Source organism: Gossypium raimondii, chromosome 11, assembly GCF_025698545.1.
Source record: "Gossypium raimondii isolate GPD5lz chromosome 11, ASM2569854v1, whole genome shotgun sequence".
Taxonomy (NCBI): Eukaryota; Viridiplantae; Streptophyta; class Magnoliopsida; order Malvales; family Malvaceae; genus Gossypium; species Gossypium raimondii.
Window position 1 is genome coordinate 59,577,315 of NC_068575.1, and position 16,702 is coordinate 59,594,016.

The following is a 16,702-nucleotide window of genomic DNA, read 5'->3' on the forward strand; positions in this document are numbered from 1 at the left end:
GAAATGGAGGTGGAAAGAGAAGCCGACAAATATAGGATATGGAGATTAGGTTTTAAAGCTTCGTGTAACGTTGGCTTCTTTTGCAATCCCAGCCGTACAGATTCTTTTAAAAAATTTATAATATTGCATATTTTTTAAGAGTAAATTAGATAAAAAGGTAAATTTTTAAAAATATTTAGCAGAGTAAGTAGTTTTTTCTCCTATTTAAAGAAATAAGTTGATTTTAAATATAAAATTATATTTTTATATTTAACATTATGTTATACATTAATTAAAAATTAAAAAAGTTTAAAATAACTTGAAACGAAAAATAGAAATATAATTAAAGAGAAAATCACAAACATTTAATCATTTGAATAAATGAATTGATTTGTCGAGTTATTAAAGAAAATGTGTTTTATAAAACGTGTTTTCAAATACATCAACAGAAAATATTTTTATTTCTCTTTTAAAATTGACTTAGTTTCCTATATATTAAAAAAAAGACATATTTTACTAAAAGAAATTTGCTTCTTCTTTTTTCTTAATTTACCCTATTTTTAAATTCTCGCTTAAATTAAATTTATTGTTGTGGTCCTTTATCTAAATTTATAAAATTTTAATGCTTTAAGGATAAATCTACTGAAAGCTCCATATTAATAGTCTCTTTAGCATCGGAACATTTTTTTAATGCATTGTAAATTTTAATTTAATGTTTTAGATTAAATTTTTTGGATTTTAAGACTAAAATCATAACATTTTACCAATAAAGGCCCGTTTCCAACTTTATTTACGGAAATGGGTTAATTTTTTTAATTATTTACCGGAAAGGATGCAAGAGTCCAAAAATCGAGAGCAAAATTCAAAAACTAATCGAACCGGGCATAGTATGTGAAATCAGTCGAACGGTCCAACTGATGGCTGGACCGGACCGAATCAGCCAAAATCGTACCAGCTCAAGATACCGGCGACCGCGACTGCGGCATTCCAATGGCCGGAAAATAGTCACGACGGTGAGTTCTCGATGGTTGACTAGTGGAAGAATTACACTCATATTAAGACTCTATCAGAAAAATTGATTTTAAATTAATTATTTCAAAAATGATATTATTTTAATAGATTTAATATTTAATTTAATTTAATATTTATGTTAATAGTATTTTATTAATTTAATAATATTTAATATTAAAGTAATTAAGTTTAATAATAATTTAACTCTCCCTATATAAAAGAGAGTGTCAGGTCAGACAAAATTCTCTTTTTAGATATATTTTTCTTATTTACAACTCAGTTTAAAAGTTTAGAGAAATTGTAAAATTACCTCACTGGTAATTTTTGTTAAATGTTTTCTGATTCCAAATGAATTCACACTCTGTACATGTGAGCTTGAGGATAACGAAAAAGATTACTTGGTCAAAACGTTTATCCTAAACAAATCGAAAAAAGGTACAATTTTGATTAAGTGTTTATTACTTTAGATATCGAGTTTTTTTACTGAAATAGGTTAAAAAAATTAGTACTGAAATAGGTTGTCAGATAGATTATTTACGGAAATGGTACATTTTTTGTAATGGCGCATATCTCAGAGGCGCCAATGAATTAAAAATATTAATAAAATTTAATAAAATATTATTTTTTTATTTTTAAAAATATTAAAATTTATTAGTAATTTAGGATTAAGTTATAAATTGTTGTGTTTAGTTTAGTATTTGGTGAGTTTAACATATAAGTTTATAAAAAATAAAAATTATTTTATTAAAAGTTTAATTATAATGAAATTTTTAATCATATAGTTCTTGTTAACTCATTTAATTTTTATATAATGTAATTTTATATAATGTAATTTTATTTGATTTTTATTTATTTAACAGATTTATTGATTTTTTGAAACAAATTAAACGAATCCATTTTTTAATTGCGATTTGCGAAATGGGTTCTCTGATTAATAATAATCACATATCAAGTACTATTAATGAGATGGTAATAAAATTTTTATTTGATATTCATGTTATTTGTTGAATTAAATTATATTGTATTAACTATTTTGCTAATTTAATAATGTCAGGGTCCGTACCACGTATTGAGGGGCCGTGTTAATAGTTTAGGGTTTTTACCAGATGAACGCCTAATACCATACTTAGAGTTAGTCGGGTTCGGATCAGCGGCATTGATCCGGACTTTTGATCTGCGATACGACTTGATTTTCGCCTTAGTCGAGCGATGGCGTCCGGAGACCCACACATTTTATTTGCCGTGCGGAGAGTGTACCGTCACTCTAGAGGATATTGCAGTACAACTCGGGCTTCCCATAGACGGGAATGCGGTCACAGGCGTAAGTTCAATCTCTAGGCCGATGAATAGACGGGAATGCGGTCACGGTCACGACCGATGGTCTCTGTAACTCGAAACGTTTCATTATTTCGTGAATATACTTCTACTGTCATCGACCTCGCCATCCGATGGTTTGCAACCATTGCATCCCTAACATCTTCGACAAAGACGTGTCCCGCCTCCATCTGGTTCACTTGTTGCTGACCCATTCTTGGCATCAAGGTAGCCAACCTGTAGAACATAGCAGAGAAGACAAATGAAATTGGAATATGCCGTGTTTTTAATAACATAGCGTTGATCCCCTCCACCAAGTTTGTGGTCATTTGACCATAACGAAAGCCTTCGTCAAAACTTTGAGCCTATTGCCACGGCTCCATGGTACCCAACCACTGTCGGAAAGATGTGTTAGTTAGACTCTCCATGTCACTCTCAAGTCGGGTCATTCTTTGGCGAAAAATGTGTGGCTCTAGCTCGTGCGTTGCATATTTATTAAGAAAATATAAGTTACAATATTGCTCTAAAACATTAAAACTTATATTGAAAAGATAAGGTAATTCTTTACTCATTCTCACAACTTGTCTATTCCAGTCTGAATTCTTATAATCTCGCTGGAAGTTAGCCGCGATATGCCGGATGCAGTAAACAGATCTCCACGGTACACCAGAACGCCTAATGGCTGCAATTAATCATTTCCCTCTATCAGAGATGATGCAAATATTATCGTTGCTAATAACATACCTCCGCAGATTGGTAAGGAATAACTCCCACGATTCCATGTTCTCCTTATCGACGATGGCAAATGCTATCGGGAGCACGTTCCTGTTGCCGTCTTGAGCAACCGCAAGAAGTAGGATCTGTGTGTATTTTCCATATAGCCAGGTTTCATCTACTTGCACAAACGGTTTGCAATGGGGAAATGCGCGCACACATTGATCAAACGTCCAGAACATCCGATGGAAAATTCTTTTTCTCGATTGTAGTTGGTCATCCGGCCCGTAATAAGATCGTGTCTGCAACTCAATGACAATCATCGGCATGTGTTCCCTCATAGCGACTATCCATCCCTGTAACTCATTGTACAATGCATCGAAATCTCCGTACAATTGCTCCATTGCCATCTGTTTAGCTATCCATGCCTTCCGATATGATACTCGATACTGGAATCGTGCTTATATTTCAGAAATCAGTACCGAAGCTTTAATGGTCGGCATGTCTTTCACCATTGGCATGATGCACGTATAAATAGTTTTGGAGTCAAGTTTCCGATGATCTTTTGTCATACGTGTTGAATTACATGTGTGAGGCCCAACAAATTTTCGTATCTCCCACATCTGCGACTTCTGGATAAATGCAGCTCGTATCCGCCAATTGCAGCCTTCTGCCGACCTCCAACACTCTCCAATATATAATGTTAGTTTAGACACGGTGACTTTGTAATCTACTGATATATTCATGCTATACCGCTTAATGGCAAATATGCATTCTTCCTTACTTTCAAATCTCTAGCCCACGAATAACTCCTCTAGATCAGAATATACAGCCATTCAGTGAGCAGGTAGTATTTCAGGGTACTCCGAAAACTCGGCTGCCCGTGCCGCATCGGGGTCTATCCGAGACATGTGTGCCCTAAGATTATTGTGTATCACAATACGACGAATCTGGTTTCCGACTGAATACATGTTAACGTTTCCATCCTCATTCACGCCTTCGTCGTCAATATCATCTGGGACCTCGTCCACGCCGGGATCACTCTCACTATCAACTTCGTAATCAACAGGATCACTACTATAGTATACATCATCACCAATCACATCAGTCTCGGGTGCAACATTAAGATCAATATCGATCCCGTGTATAGTTGATTGACTATCAACATACGATACCGGAATCACCATACACGGCGTTTGAACTTCATATTCTTCACCTAATGGAGTGGGATCTTCAGTTGCCTCCACACCGGCTAACTCAGCAAATAACTGAATCGGTGCATTTTGGTTGCTCCGAGTCCCACAATAAAGAGCGACCATTGTCTCAATGTCTTCATTGTCTACAAGTTCCATTTCGGTAAATTTTATTGGATCCGTCAAAACTGGAAACTTGTAGAAAACTTTTGATATCATTCTCCCACAACGTCTATAAAATTTTTCACTAATTTTTTCCTTCATATCATCAAACGAGATATTTCTATTAAATCTCATTGCTACTTGTTTGCGACATTCAAATATACATTCCACGATTGTTGTCAAAATTTTTCCATCGAAATAAACGCATACAAAAAACTGATTCTCCATCTTCAATACTAAATCTGTTAAAAAATTTTCAAAATTTTAAAATAGTTTCGAAATGTAAAAAAATTACATAAAATTTTTAATGCAAAATTTTTCACTCAGAAGCTAACAAAATCAATAACCTAACAAAATAACTTTCAAATAATAAAATTACTAACAAGACTCTACATTCTATTTAAAAAGAAATAAACCAAAATGCATTATCCTTCTTCTTCTTTTCCTTCCTTTTTTTCTTCTCCCTTCCTTCTTATTTTCGTTCCTCTGCTAAAAGTTATGTCTGTGTTTCGAGGGTATATATAGGTAAAAATAAGACCATTGTCGCCTCTCAACATGGCACAACTAATGGCGCCTGTCAGATAGACACCACTACTTTGTATTATACCAGGTCATACACTGACCCGGGAAAAAAATTAATTATATTTTATTAAAAAATTTTAATATAAAATATAAATTGCGTCTATTAGATAGGAGCCATTAAAAAAATTAATAATTTTTAATTCATTGGCACCTCTGAGATAGGCGCCATTACAAAAAATGTATTATTTTTGTAAATAATCTATCTGTCAACCTATTTCAGTACTAATTTTTTTAACCTATTTCTGTAAAAAACCCTTAGATATCACAATTAAATATTTATTTTGAAAAAAATAAAACTCTAATTTTTCTGTAAATTTATTTTTAATTGCATTTTTCAAATTCGATTTTTCTTAACGTCAATACAAAAATAGCAGCAATAGGTGTACAAGGGAATCTAAAGGAGCCATTGAGGGCTAGCCGGCAAGCTGATTGAAGTAGAGAATGTAGGACCCTTTTTCATGTGGAAGCCAGGGCAGCTATTTGTGCACTTTAAATAGTTAAAAAAAAGATGGGTTTTTACTTTTTCAAGATTTGTCTTTTGAAGGTGACTGTTCAGGATCTTGTATTGTCCATCTCTTGATAAATGAAGCTATAGACCTAAGGTTATTACTACGCTGCTGCACACGGTTTAGATAAAACTCGGATTAGACCTTTATATGCAATTAGTTGGTACTTAGTATTCTTCATCATTCTTTAGAAAAGAACCCCAAAAAATTAAAAAATCTTCAAATCAAGTACAAAAAATTGAGAATATCAAAGATAATTACTTGGATTAACAAAAAATAGATTTGAAATTTGATTTTTTATTCTTAAACAAAAAGGGTTCATTCATTCCACAATATAGCGTTGAAAAAAAGCAACTCTTTCTTCTACTTTCATTGCCACATCCATAAAATCCAAAGCAGCCCCCTCTCTCTCATAATTCATTTCCATTTTTTCTTTTGGATTCTACAATCATCAAATTTCTCTCAGGCTTTTCATCGAGCAGGTTCATCACGGTCTGATAAAACCAAAACACTATTTTTCACATTTCTATTAATCGATTTTCATCTGTTTGTTAAGTTTATTTACTTAAATCTGTTAAGCTGCTCTAATATTTTAAGATTTATTTGTTTCCATTTAGTTTATCTTGAAATACGATCTGTTTCAAATTAATTCAATTCTGAATCTTTTTGCCCTTCCAAATTTATATTGCAAAGATGAAGAAAAAAGATTTTTTTTTATATATAAAGTAGATTAGAAGTGGTCTGCTCGAATTCTATTGAGTGATACTGATTCCATTTCTGAAATCGGTTAAAAGAGTGCTCTGTTTTGTTCCTTTTTGCATACAACAGTTGAAAAAGTATGAAATCAAATTATATAACAAAAACAAGGTTTTTCTATTAGGGTTTATTTTAGATTTTGACTTGGTACTAATCAAAATTTTCAGTTAGGGTTTATGAAGAACAAGATCTCGTTTTTTGTGGTTTATTTTAGATTTTGAAATGGTATTACTTTGGTGATGTAATTAATGGCTTTGTTTTAAATTCTGCTGTCCACTATTGAAATTAATGGGTGTGTTTTGCAATTTTAAAATACTTGTGCAGGAGCTATGATACGGCTGTTCAAAGTAAAGGAAAAGCAGAGAGAACTAGCTGAAAACGCAAATGGCGGATCACCTATCAAAAAGCAATCTGCAGGGGAGTTGCGTTTACACAAAGGTTTGCATGCCCTGTTTAATGAATTTGATTCAGTTTATAAATATGTATTGCTAGTTGATTTACCTTTATGAAGGAGAGAGATCTTAAATGAGGTTAATGTAGTTTGCTCAAGCACTGAAATTTTACTGGGTTTAAGAAGATCCGTGTTTGATCTAGGATTGAATTAGTACTTAGTAAATGTGAGCTTCATGTTACTTGCAGACATTTCTGAGCTGAACCTGCCTAAATCATGTTCCATATCATTTCCAAATGGAAAGGATGACCTGATGAATTTCGAGGTTTCAATTCGACCTGATGAAGGATATTATTTGTAAGGAACTTTTTTCATTCCAAATTACAGGGAAAGAGATGCTATTCTATATACATTCATTTCTCTTCTTAATAACACAAACAAGTATTCAACTGACTGGCTTCCGTTTTTGTAGCGGTGGCACATTTTTGTTCTCCTTCCAAGTTTCTCCCATCTATCCGCACGAGGCACCAAAAGTTAAATGCAAGACCAAGGTAGACTGGCTCATCTTATTCACTTCTAGTCCTCTTTTTCCTTTACTGCATTCATGTTATGGTCTTATTTGCTTTTTGGTTATAAACCAAGGTCTACCATCCAAATATTGACTTGGAAGGAAATGTTTGCTTAAACATCTTGCGTGAAGACTGGAAACCAGTGCTAAATATAAACACTGTAATCTACGGATTATACCATCTTTTCACGGTAATGCCTAGTGAATTTATGGCAACAATTCTATGATTTCTCAGCTATCTGATACTCGAATCTTTCCATATTGTGTGCAGGAGCCAAATTATGAGGATCCCCTCAATCATGATGCTGCTGCAGTGTTGAGGGATAATCCAAAGATGTTTGAATCAAATGTGAAAAGGGCTATGTATGGTGGGTATGTGGGGCAAACCTATTTCCCGCGGTGTATGTAGCTTTTACGATGTAGCTGAAAGCGCAAACTCACTATGTTATGGACAGTTGGGTTTCTGTGGGTTGTATAATTTGTCTGGAAATTACCCTTTGTCATCCCCTTTGATTTTCTCAGTGAACCTGAGGGAAATATTTTCTACAAGACCAAGCAGCTGAAATTCTATTTGTGTTTTACTTTAGCTTTCCTAATGCTATATTGTATGTTGGCATGGCATTTATCATCTTAAATGTGGAATTAGGATAGACTGAATTTTATGCACCGCCTTAGAATATAATATTCTTCCTTAATGCCTCTCAATCTGAAAATCAAGATGTTGTCTTTGTTTCTTGCACCTATTTTTTTATTTATGATATGATATCCGATGTGCTTGTTGAACAATGGATTGGGATTTTTTTTGAGTTCAGGTAATTTCATGTTTTTTTCGGGATAAAGTTATTTCTGGTTTGGATTGGGCGATTTAAGGCTAAAAGTGTTTTTTGGAAGTAAGGATGACAAAAAATTTTGAATCCGATGGGTTCAGCCTCTACCTGATCTGTTAGGATCGGATTTTTTTTTGAAAAATCTAGTTCGGGGTAGATCGGGTTGGATGAAATTAGAAAAATAATTCGGTCGATATCGGGTTTGAAGTAAATCTATCCCGTTTCGAGATATTTAAAAAAATGCTCTTAATATATATACATATATTAATTTTTTCTTTCAATTTCATATATAAATAAATATATTAAACTTTTAAGTCTAAACTCAAAAAAATTGAACTTGCTTCAAAATAAAAATAAAATTGTTAAAATATATAATCTTATTTGCTTCAAAATTAAAAAAAATGAAACAATTAAATTTGGGTCAGATCAGATTGAGCGGAATTGGATCCTCTATAAAATTTCGAGTTTGAGTTCAAAACGAATTTTTTTCTTAAGAATCAAGGTTGGGTGGAGTTGAGGCGGATTGGTCAAGCTTCGGGTCGGAGTCGAGACAGGAAAAAATCCACCTCGTTGCCATTCCTATTTGAAAGTTTGATTTAAGAATTTATGTGTTTAGTCAAAAAATTAAGAAAATGCAAAAAAAGAAAAAAAGAAAAAAAAAAGAAGACAATTAAGCCTTTGTATTAAATGCTCATCCAGTTAAGCTCCTGCAATTAGTTAAAATAATCAATTAAACCATTTCGCTAATGATTTCTGTCATTGACCATATTCATTGTTGAAATAAATTGATGGATCAATCATATGATGACACGTGACGGCTTATAGTTTAATCTAATTTTTTTCATAAAAATATTAAAAATCATAAAAATAGAAAATTAAAAATATATTTAAAAATATTAAAATTTATATAATCTTATTAAACTTATAAAAGGTATTAAAAATTATAAAACTTATAAATATTATAAGAACATAAAAAATCTAATACATTATAAATATATATAATTAAGAAAACTTATTTAAAATAAAAAGTATTAGAATTCTTTAAAAATAATAATAAATTAAAATATTAAAATATTAAAATTGCTATAAATTTTTAAAAATTACAAAAAAAGTTCATAAAAACTTTAATTGCACTTATTAGCTTGAGATTGGCAAAGGTACAAGTCTGGGGAAAGCCATTAAACCAGTTGACCTGAGAATCGAGTGGTTGACTGATTTTAAAAAAAATATTTTTACCAAACCAAAATTCCATTATTCAACTATTTACATATATTAGAATGAAATATTCTAACCAAGATTTTCAAAACTAGACCGGTGGTCGAACTGGTCAGGTCACCAGTTTGCCAATTCAATTGATTCATTCTATTCAATTAAATAAAACATTAAAAATTAAAAAAGATCGGTTAAACCATCCGATTCCTAAGTCAATTGGTCCAATGGCTCTCCGGATCGATAGCCTTGCCAATTTCTATCTAATCGGTCAAACTGATTATTTTATTAATTTATTAGATTTTATAATTTATTAGATGTTATTTTTTTAATAATTTTTTAAGTTTAAATCATTTTTCATTTTAGACTTTTTAATATTTAATTTTTAATGATTTTTAAATTTTTTAGGGAGAAAATATTAGATTAAACTATAAGCTATCACATGTTACCATCGATTAGTTTTCCAATTTATTTTAATGGTGAACGTGGTCAATGACGAAAATCATTAACAGAGAAGCATAATTGATTATTTTAATTAACGGCGGGACTTAATTGGTTGTAAATTTAATATAAGAGCTTAATTATTATTATTTTTTGGTATTTTCTTAAGGAGTTTTTTGCATATAAGCTTGCTAAAGTAAAAACTAAGATATTTTAAAATATTTTTAAATTTGTTAATATTATTAATATATATATGAAATATAAAATTTAAATACTTTTTAAGTAATTAATATAAATTATATTTTAGATATTAAAATTACATATAATTTTTTTCATGTCATTATTATCGTGATGTCATGCTATTCTTATGATTTTGATATTAATAAATATTTATTTTAAATTGTAATATAAAATAATAAAATAACTTACGATAATTTGTTAATATTATAATACATAAAATGCATTTATGTTAATAATATAAACTATTTGTATATATTAATTTTAATATACAAATTATATTTAAAATTTATATAAATGAAGAGAAAATTTAAAATTTGACATCTAAATTAATCATAGAAAAGTAAGTTAAAATCTTGGGTATTGTTCATCCGTACTTGAAATCATGATTTAGCTTGGAACACACGTAAGTGTTGTCAGTCAAAGCATGTTAAATTGGGCTTGGCCCATGATACAGGTAAAACAATTTTGCTTCTTGAATTCTGGAGTGGGGCAGAGGAAAGGGTCCAGCGGATCGAGTTTGAATCATAATAAAGTGAGGAATGGGCCTCCAAAACCATGTTGTTAGGAAAAATGATAAGACCTATAGGACAAATGGCCCCTATCATTTGCGTTAATACTGTCACAAGATGTTCAAATATCCAAAGTTATAAGGATCAAAGTATTTAGGTTAGGCGAGGTCATGGTTACTAACTTACTGTTTAAAATTATTTTATATTAACATTTTTATAATAAAATTTAAATAAAAAATATCAATTGTATTATAGGTTGGATCAATTTAAGATTTTAAAATTTTGTCTAAGTTCAACTTAGATTAAATCGAATCTACTAAAAATAATTTGACCAAAACTTAATAGTTTAGTATTTCAACAAGTTAAACAATTTTAATTAATTTCCTTTAACCACTGATTTTGTTGGTTCTAACATGCAGTAAGCCATGGATATGGCATGTTTGTCGTTCTCATAGTTTCTTGTAATGAGACTATAGTTGGTCGTCCCATAAATAACATATATGAAATTGATTAAATCCATCAGAATATCATAATATAATCATGACATAATAAGAATCCAATTGATTAATCCACTAATCTCTTTGGTTAGGCAAGAACCATATCCACATTTTGTGGCAACCTGTTAATCATTCATGTGCAAAACTTATTGATTTTTTAAAGATTAATACTATAAAATGTCGTAAATTTTCTAGAACATGGGTCTATATTCTATAAAATACACAAGTTTTGGTGCAATGCTCTCATAAAATAATGTCTTTCTTAGTACTCTCCAGAAAATTCTTTACTGATCACCATCATATATCAATATTATTTTATGTTCAACTTAACCATAAATTAACTTTTAATATTTTGTGAAGTATATGCTTCGTATTTCAAATTAAAACAGAGAGTGACGCCGCAACATCGGATAACACAACGTCGTGAAGAGTAGCTAATGTCGCGACGAGATATGAAAATATGCAACTGATTTCTTGGACGACAATTTTGGGATTATTTTCTAATTAGACCCTAAGCATTTAATATTATATTGTATCAATTAGTATCTAAAGTGTATCTAGAGTAAGTGGGCTCCAAGTAACATGCAGCCTATATAAGTCACCCTAGAACCATCAGGATTAGTGTGTAAGTTAGACCTAAATACAGAAAATGACGCAGTTAAAAGATAATTTTGTGTTTCAATTTGAAGGGAAATTTTTTGAGGTTACGAGTTTTGTTTGTTTTGATTCTCTCCATATTGTATTTTTATCTTATTAATTCAATTTCCTTTTACCTGTGGTTTTTTATCTTATTCGGAAGAGTTTTTTTCACTTAAAATTTGTATGTTTAATCTTTTCAATTTTCTCATTATTTTACTTGTTCGTTACTTATACAAATTTATCCCCAACACACTTCAATCCCAACATCATACGAACTTTTCAACTTTGAGGTGTAAAAAAATTACACAATATAAGGGAAACTTCTTCTTCTTCTTTTTTTCATAAATCAGAAGGTCGCCATATACCATTGTCTTCGGATCTAGGACCATCTGATAAGAGCAATCTAGGCAAGGCAGCCTTTTAGCTCTTACTATATACCCAGATTCCCTACCCGATCCCACACCACACACCTTGCCCAACACGTACTAACCAAACATAATCGAACTTAAAACCAGGAAAACCATTCCTTACTATCACGATGAAAATGAGAATATGATTTAAATATGTAAAATAATTTACCTTTATATTTGAGTCTAAGTGAATAAATGGTTATCATGTGACCAAGCAAGAGAGAGGGGGAGGCCGGGGGCATCCATTGATCAAGGGAAACAAAGACAGCTTGGGATTCGTAAAACTTGGGGAACAAAATATATATATTCACTAACATGGACCAAACGTTGCCACAAATCCACTTGTCCTCCATACACGTTTCATTTTTGTACGATTTTATTTTAAATGTTGGGTAATAAATTATGGGATTTAATTAAGGAGTGAATCGAGTAATGTGGAATCTTTTAATCATTATTAAATACCCCCCTCCAAAAGATACAAACCTAGCTGTTTTTAAAGATTTGTTGCTTTTAAACATGGGGAATATAATCCTTACTTTATCTAATGTTTTTTTGTGTAGACTTTAAAGAAAGTGAAAATGACAGGCCAAGGGTTTGCCTTAGCTTTCATTATGTGTATTTTGTGGTTTAGGTTTCTTTAGTTAATGGGTTAATTATCTTCTCTCCTCCTTTTTTTTCTTTTTAACATGCCACACGCGCTCTCGTCTTGACACCACGAACCCAATGAGGGACAAAGGCATTGTACTACGTTTTTACCATAAAATTACAATGTTGTACAAGTTTAAAAAAAAATTCATAACCCTACTTAGATGATGGCTTAAATGTAGGCACGATTCAAGGGTTTGTTTGAAAACGTAGGGTAAATTAAAAAGGAATCTAATGGCCTGAATTTTATTTAATTTGGTGCATTGAACTGAGACATGTGCAAGAGACCTTATAAGACAAGGCGTTAAGGGGATTTCTAGTATGGGAAGAGGGAAACATGGAAGTGTACTGTTTCTGTCATATACAACACAAACAAATTTGACTTTATTAAAACAAAAACAAAAGGTGGACATTGATAAGCGCTCACACTAATCCGATGGCACCACGGTCTCTAAAAACTAATCCAAAATTGTCAATATACCAAAGGAAAGAGCGAGGAAGGAAATGTATAAACAAAACTATTTTGCTATTAAATAATAGCTTAAAATATTGGATGGAAAGAAGGAAATCTATTGTTTTTTCTAAACATTTGTTGAAAACAAAAGAGAATGTACAGTTGAAAAAGTGTTAAGAGTAAAATATTGATGGAGCTTTAATACATTTAAGCCTGGAAAAAAGAGAGTAAAATATATACCTGTATGAAAACAAGAGACCAAAGGGAATGGACCACTGCATATTCTCTTCAAGTTTTGAAACTATAAGATCTAATTCTTTAGGGTTATTATAAACTAAGGTTTAATTAGTTAAGAAATGGAAAAAAAGATTGTAAAATCTAGTTGCCCATAGCTGGTTAGCATGTAATGAAAGTTGGAATATGGGGAAACAAGAGTTGGAAATGTCGGGAGAAACATGACAAGCATTAATGTAAACAGTTTCACTTCATTATTTAGGGTTTAAATGATTATTAAACAACTCAAAAAGCATACAATGGAATCCTTCATTAGCCTAACCTTTCTTTTTTCTTTTTAATATTTTAATTTTGTTTATTCAATAATTTTTCTTAAATAATCTATTTTCGTAGATAATAATAAGCTAATCCATTTGAAAAATATATTTGTATTTGATGTACTAGAAATTAATATAAATAAAATTCTTAATATTTACTATAAATCCTATCACATGCATATGGGTGCGAAAACCATCAATTTTTAATATAAATGTGTGTTTAAAAATAACATCCAAATGGGTTCGATCCCAAGCAACCACATCCCCCCAATTAAAAAAAATCCAAATAAAATGACACATATGGTTTGAAACTAATTAGTAATGATACATGAAATACGTACGATATTAAAATGAGAAAAAAATTAAGACACATAAATACATCAAGTTAAGAATATTAAATGAATACAATTGTTTATCATGGTGTTGTAATCAATCTTGAGTCGGTGTCGAGTTAACTTATGATATCAATTCAATCAACAATATTACATATATATCCAGTTGATTAAGGTAATAAAGTGTGAGTAATAAAATTAAAATGTAGAAAACTATCAAGATAAAGTTTTATGGGATAAATCTAAAAATTATACATGAACTTTGATTTAATGTGAAATTGCATACATGAACTTTAATTTGGTGCAATTATACACATGAAACTCTAATTGTGGCTCAAATGTATACTTGAAACTTTAAGTTTGATTTAATCATACACATTTAAAGAAATAAATACATCAATTTATTTTTATATTAGATAAATATAATTATTTACGTATGCAATATATAAATATAAAATGATGTTATATCAATAATTGTGTTAATAATTTACAAGAATTGGATCAAATCAAAATTCACTATACTGAGTTGCACATTAAACCATAACTCATGTATACTTTTGGTATTTATCTCTAGTTTAGTGGTAAATTAAAGTCTTTACTAATACAATTGATGTGAGTTCAAATCCTCTGTATATATATTAATTTTTTTAGTAAAATTACTAAAGTACATCCAAATAATATAACTTATTTTAATTATTCCCTAATTAAATTAGTGTCCAATTAACTCGTAATGTTAATTCAGTTAAAACTTAAATAATAATATAAATTTTTGAATTATTATTTGATGAGGCACATGATCTGGTTGAATGTATAATTATATAGTTCCAGTGTATTAAATATATAAACTCTAGAAAGTATGAGTAAATTAAGATATTGAGGGAACCAAATCATGCCACATAATTACAATTTTTAAAAAATATATAAATACTTTTTCTTTTACTTTTAAAAATATCACATGATCTACTTTTAGAATAATTTATAAATTCATAATCTAATAATATACAATTTTAAATCCGTACATGTAATCTCACCTTCTCTCTTATTATGACAATGTTTCATCCTTATCCTATTCTGACCATCTTTCGGCTTTGCTTAATCCAAGTTTAACCTTGGTTTGCAAATTATATAAATATATTATATATATTGCTTAAAATAATCACCAACTTGTTTTAAGATGAAGAAACCCTTTTTTTTCACTTAACAAATAAGAAACCAATGTATATAGTAAAAATAAAAAACAGAAGGGCTTTATCTGATCCAATGACTTAACTCGTGAATATCAAAATCCCCCAATCAATGCTTTCTCGACAGACAACCTTATCATTCATCGACATACCCTTTCCAACATCGACAAATCTAATCCCATTTGCGCTCCAAAGGGACCCAATACTGACATATATATACATACACATACTTTATTTCGACAAACATTAGTAGTTGTGCATCAATGGTCGACACCTAAGTTGTTTCTGAATTTGCTTTAATGGATACAAAGCCGAAAGCATTTTCCTTATGAAATGTGTAAGGGGATTCGTTTAGATAAGGTATAAAATGAAAAAAGATAAATGAGCAACATGCACCTAAAGTTATCTTCCTTTTTTTCCCCGAAAATTCCATTTATTGTAATGGCGTTTCTGGTTAATTGCTGTCCATGGTTAAAGTGATGAGGTTTTAGAGAATCAAAATCAAGCTTCTGCTTTATAATGCATGAATGAGAGGAGGGCTATATTGATTAAATCGATAGCTATTGACAATTGAGCTATGGGTATGGCGGCTCGGGTGCATGGCGAATATGAAAATGTAAAACAGATGAAAGTCCTCATTGGTGGCAGGTTAGAAAACTGTCTACGTCTGTATCTAATAAATAACTCATATCAATTCATCATTTTAAGTATCCTTCGAATATTAGATAAATTAAATATAAATTTTTATATATGCATGTTTTTATTTTAAATAAGATAATATAAAAGAGAGGTGGTCCCTCTCGAGAAGAGGTGCTTTAGTTGGGGTGGTGACACGAATTTAAATGTAGGAGAGGCACCCATGTGCGTTCCAAAGCCACGTAAAGCAGACTTTGTCACCCTCTGCCTCTCTCAAAAACACTTTATCTTGGTTTGTCTGATATCGGGTCTTTTCTTATTGACTTGAATGGCTACAGTGTGAGTGACCCATATTAGATTCCCACCACCACTCCTCTCTCATCTACACACTCCACATTCCACACACCCCTTTTTATGGATATTCCTCCATATCATTTATGATACTTACCAATTAAAAAAAACCATATTATTATTCTTTTCATCTTATTTATACAATTTCAAAGTAATTTATCATGCTGTTTCCATCCCAATATTTATTGTAAATCTACCATCAAATTTATCCAACATTATCGAATAAAATAAAAATTAAAATATTTTTCATTTCAAATTTTCAGCCCCATTAAAATAAAAGTGCTAGATATAATTTTTACTCGGAAATGTTAGATAAATTTGATGTTGAGTTTGTAGGAATATAACGACGGAAAAAGTTTGATGGAGCTGTAAAGATGATGACTTAGAAATTTTATTATGTATAAATGACGTGAAAAGAAAATGATAATTATATCATAAAATAATTTTTATATAAATATATTTAATAACTATTTCTTAAGAAATTTTAGTTTAATTCAATCATATATCTGCATTTTTGAACCTTTAATAATAATTTAGTTTTTATATTAATTTTGGGTTTAAAATTTTGATTTATTTTAAGAAAATAGACTTTATTTTCAAA

The 16,702-nt window shown here is 30.5% G+C and overlaps 1 protein-coding gene across 2 annotated transcripts; it reads left to right on the forward strand.

Annotated features, from left to right (window-relative positions):
• Positions 1 to 5,781: 5,781 nt before the first annotated feature.
• Positions 5,782 to 7,797, forward strand: LOC105802196 (NEDD8-conjugating enzyme Ubc12). Of its 2 annotated transcripts, none has more exons than XM_012633691.2 (6): positions 5,782 to 5,943; positions 6,542 to 6,655; positions 6,857 to 6,965; positions 7,081 to 7,159; positions 7,251 to 7,367; positions 7,448 to 7,797. In XM_012633691.2, the coding sequence occupies exons 2-6, from the start codon at positions 6,547 to 6,549 to the stop codon at positions 7,583 to 7,585; spliced, it is 552 nt and encodes a 183-aa protein (XP_012489145.1). In that variant the 5' UTR covers positions 5,782 to 5,943; positions 6,542 to 6,546; the 3' UTR covers positions 7,586 to 7,797. The 2 variants fall into 2 exon arrangements, with proteins under 2 accessions (XP_012489145.1, XP_012489146.1); XM_012633692.2 differs by having other exon boundaries at positions 5,785 to 5,953.
• The last annotated feature ends 8,905 nt before the right edge of the window (positions 7,798 to 16,702 follow it).

Coding starts and splice junctions, on each gene's coding strand:
- LOC105802196 (XM_012633691.2), top strand. CDS start 6,547: ATGATACGGCTGTTCAAAGTAAAGGAAAAGCAGAGAGAACTAGCTGAA. Junction 6,966..7,080: donor CCTGATGAAGGATATTATTT/GTAAGGAACTTT, acceptor CCGTTTTTGTAG/CGGTGGCACATTTTTGTTCT. Junction 7,368..7,447: donor GATTATACCATCTTTTCACG/GTAATGCCTAGT, acceptor TATTGTGTGCAG/GAGCCAAATTATGAGGATCC.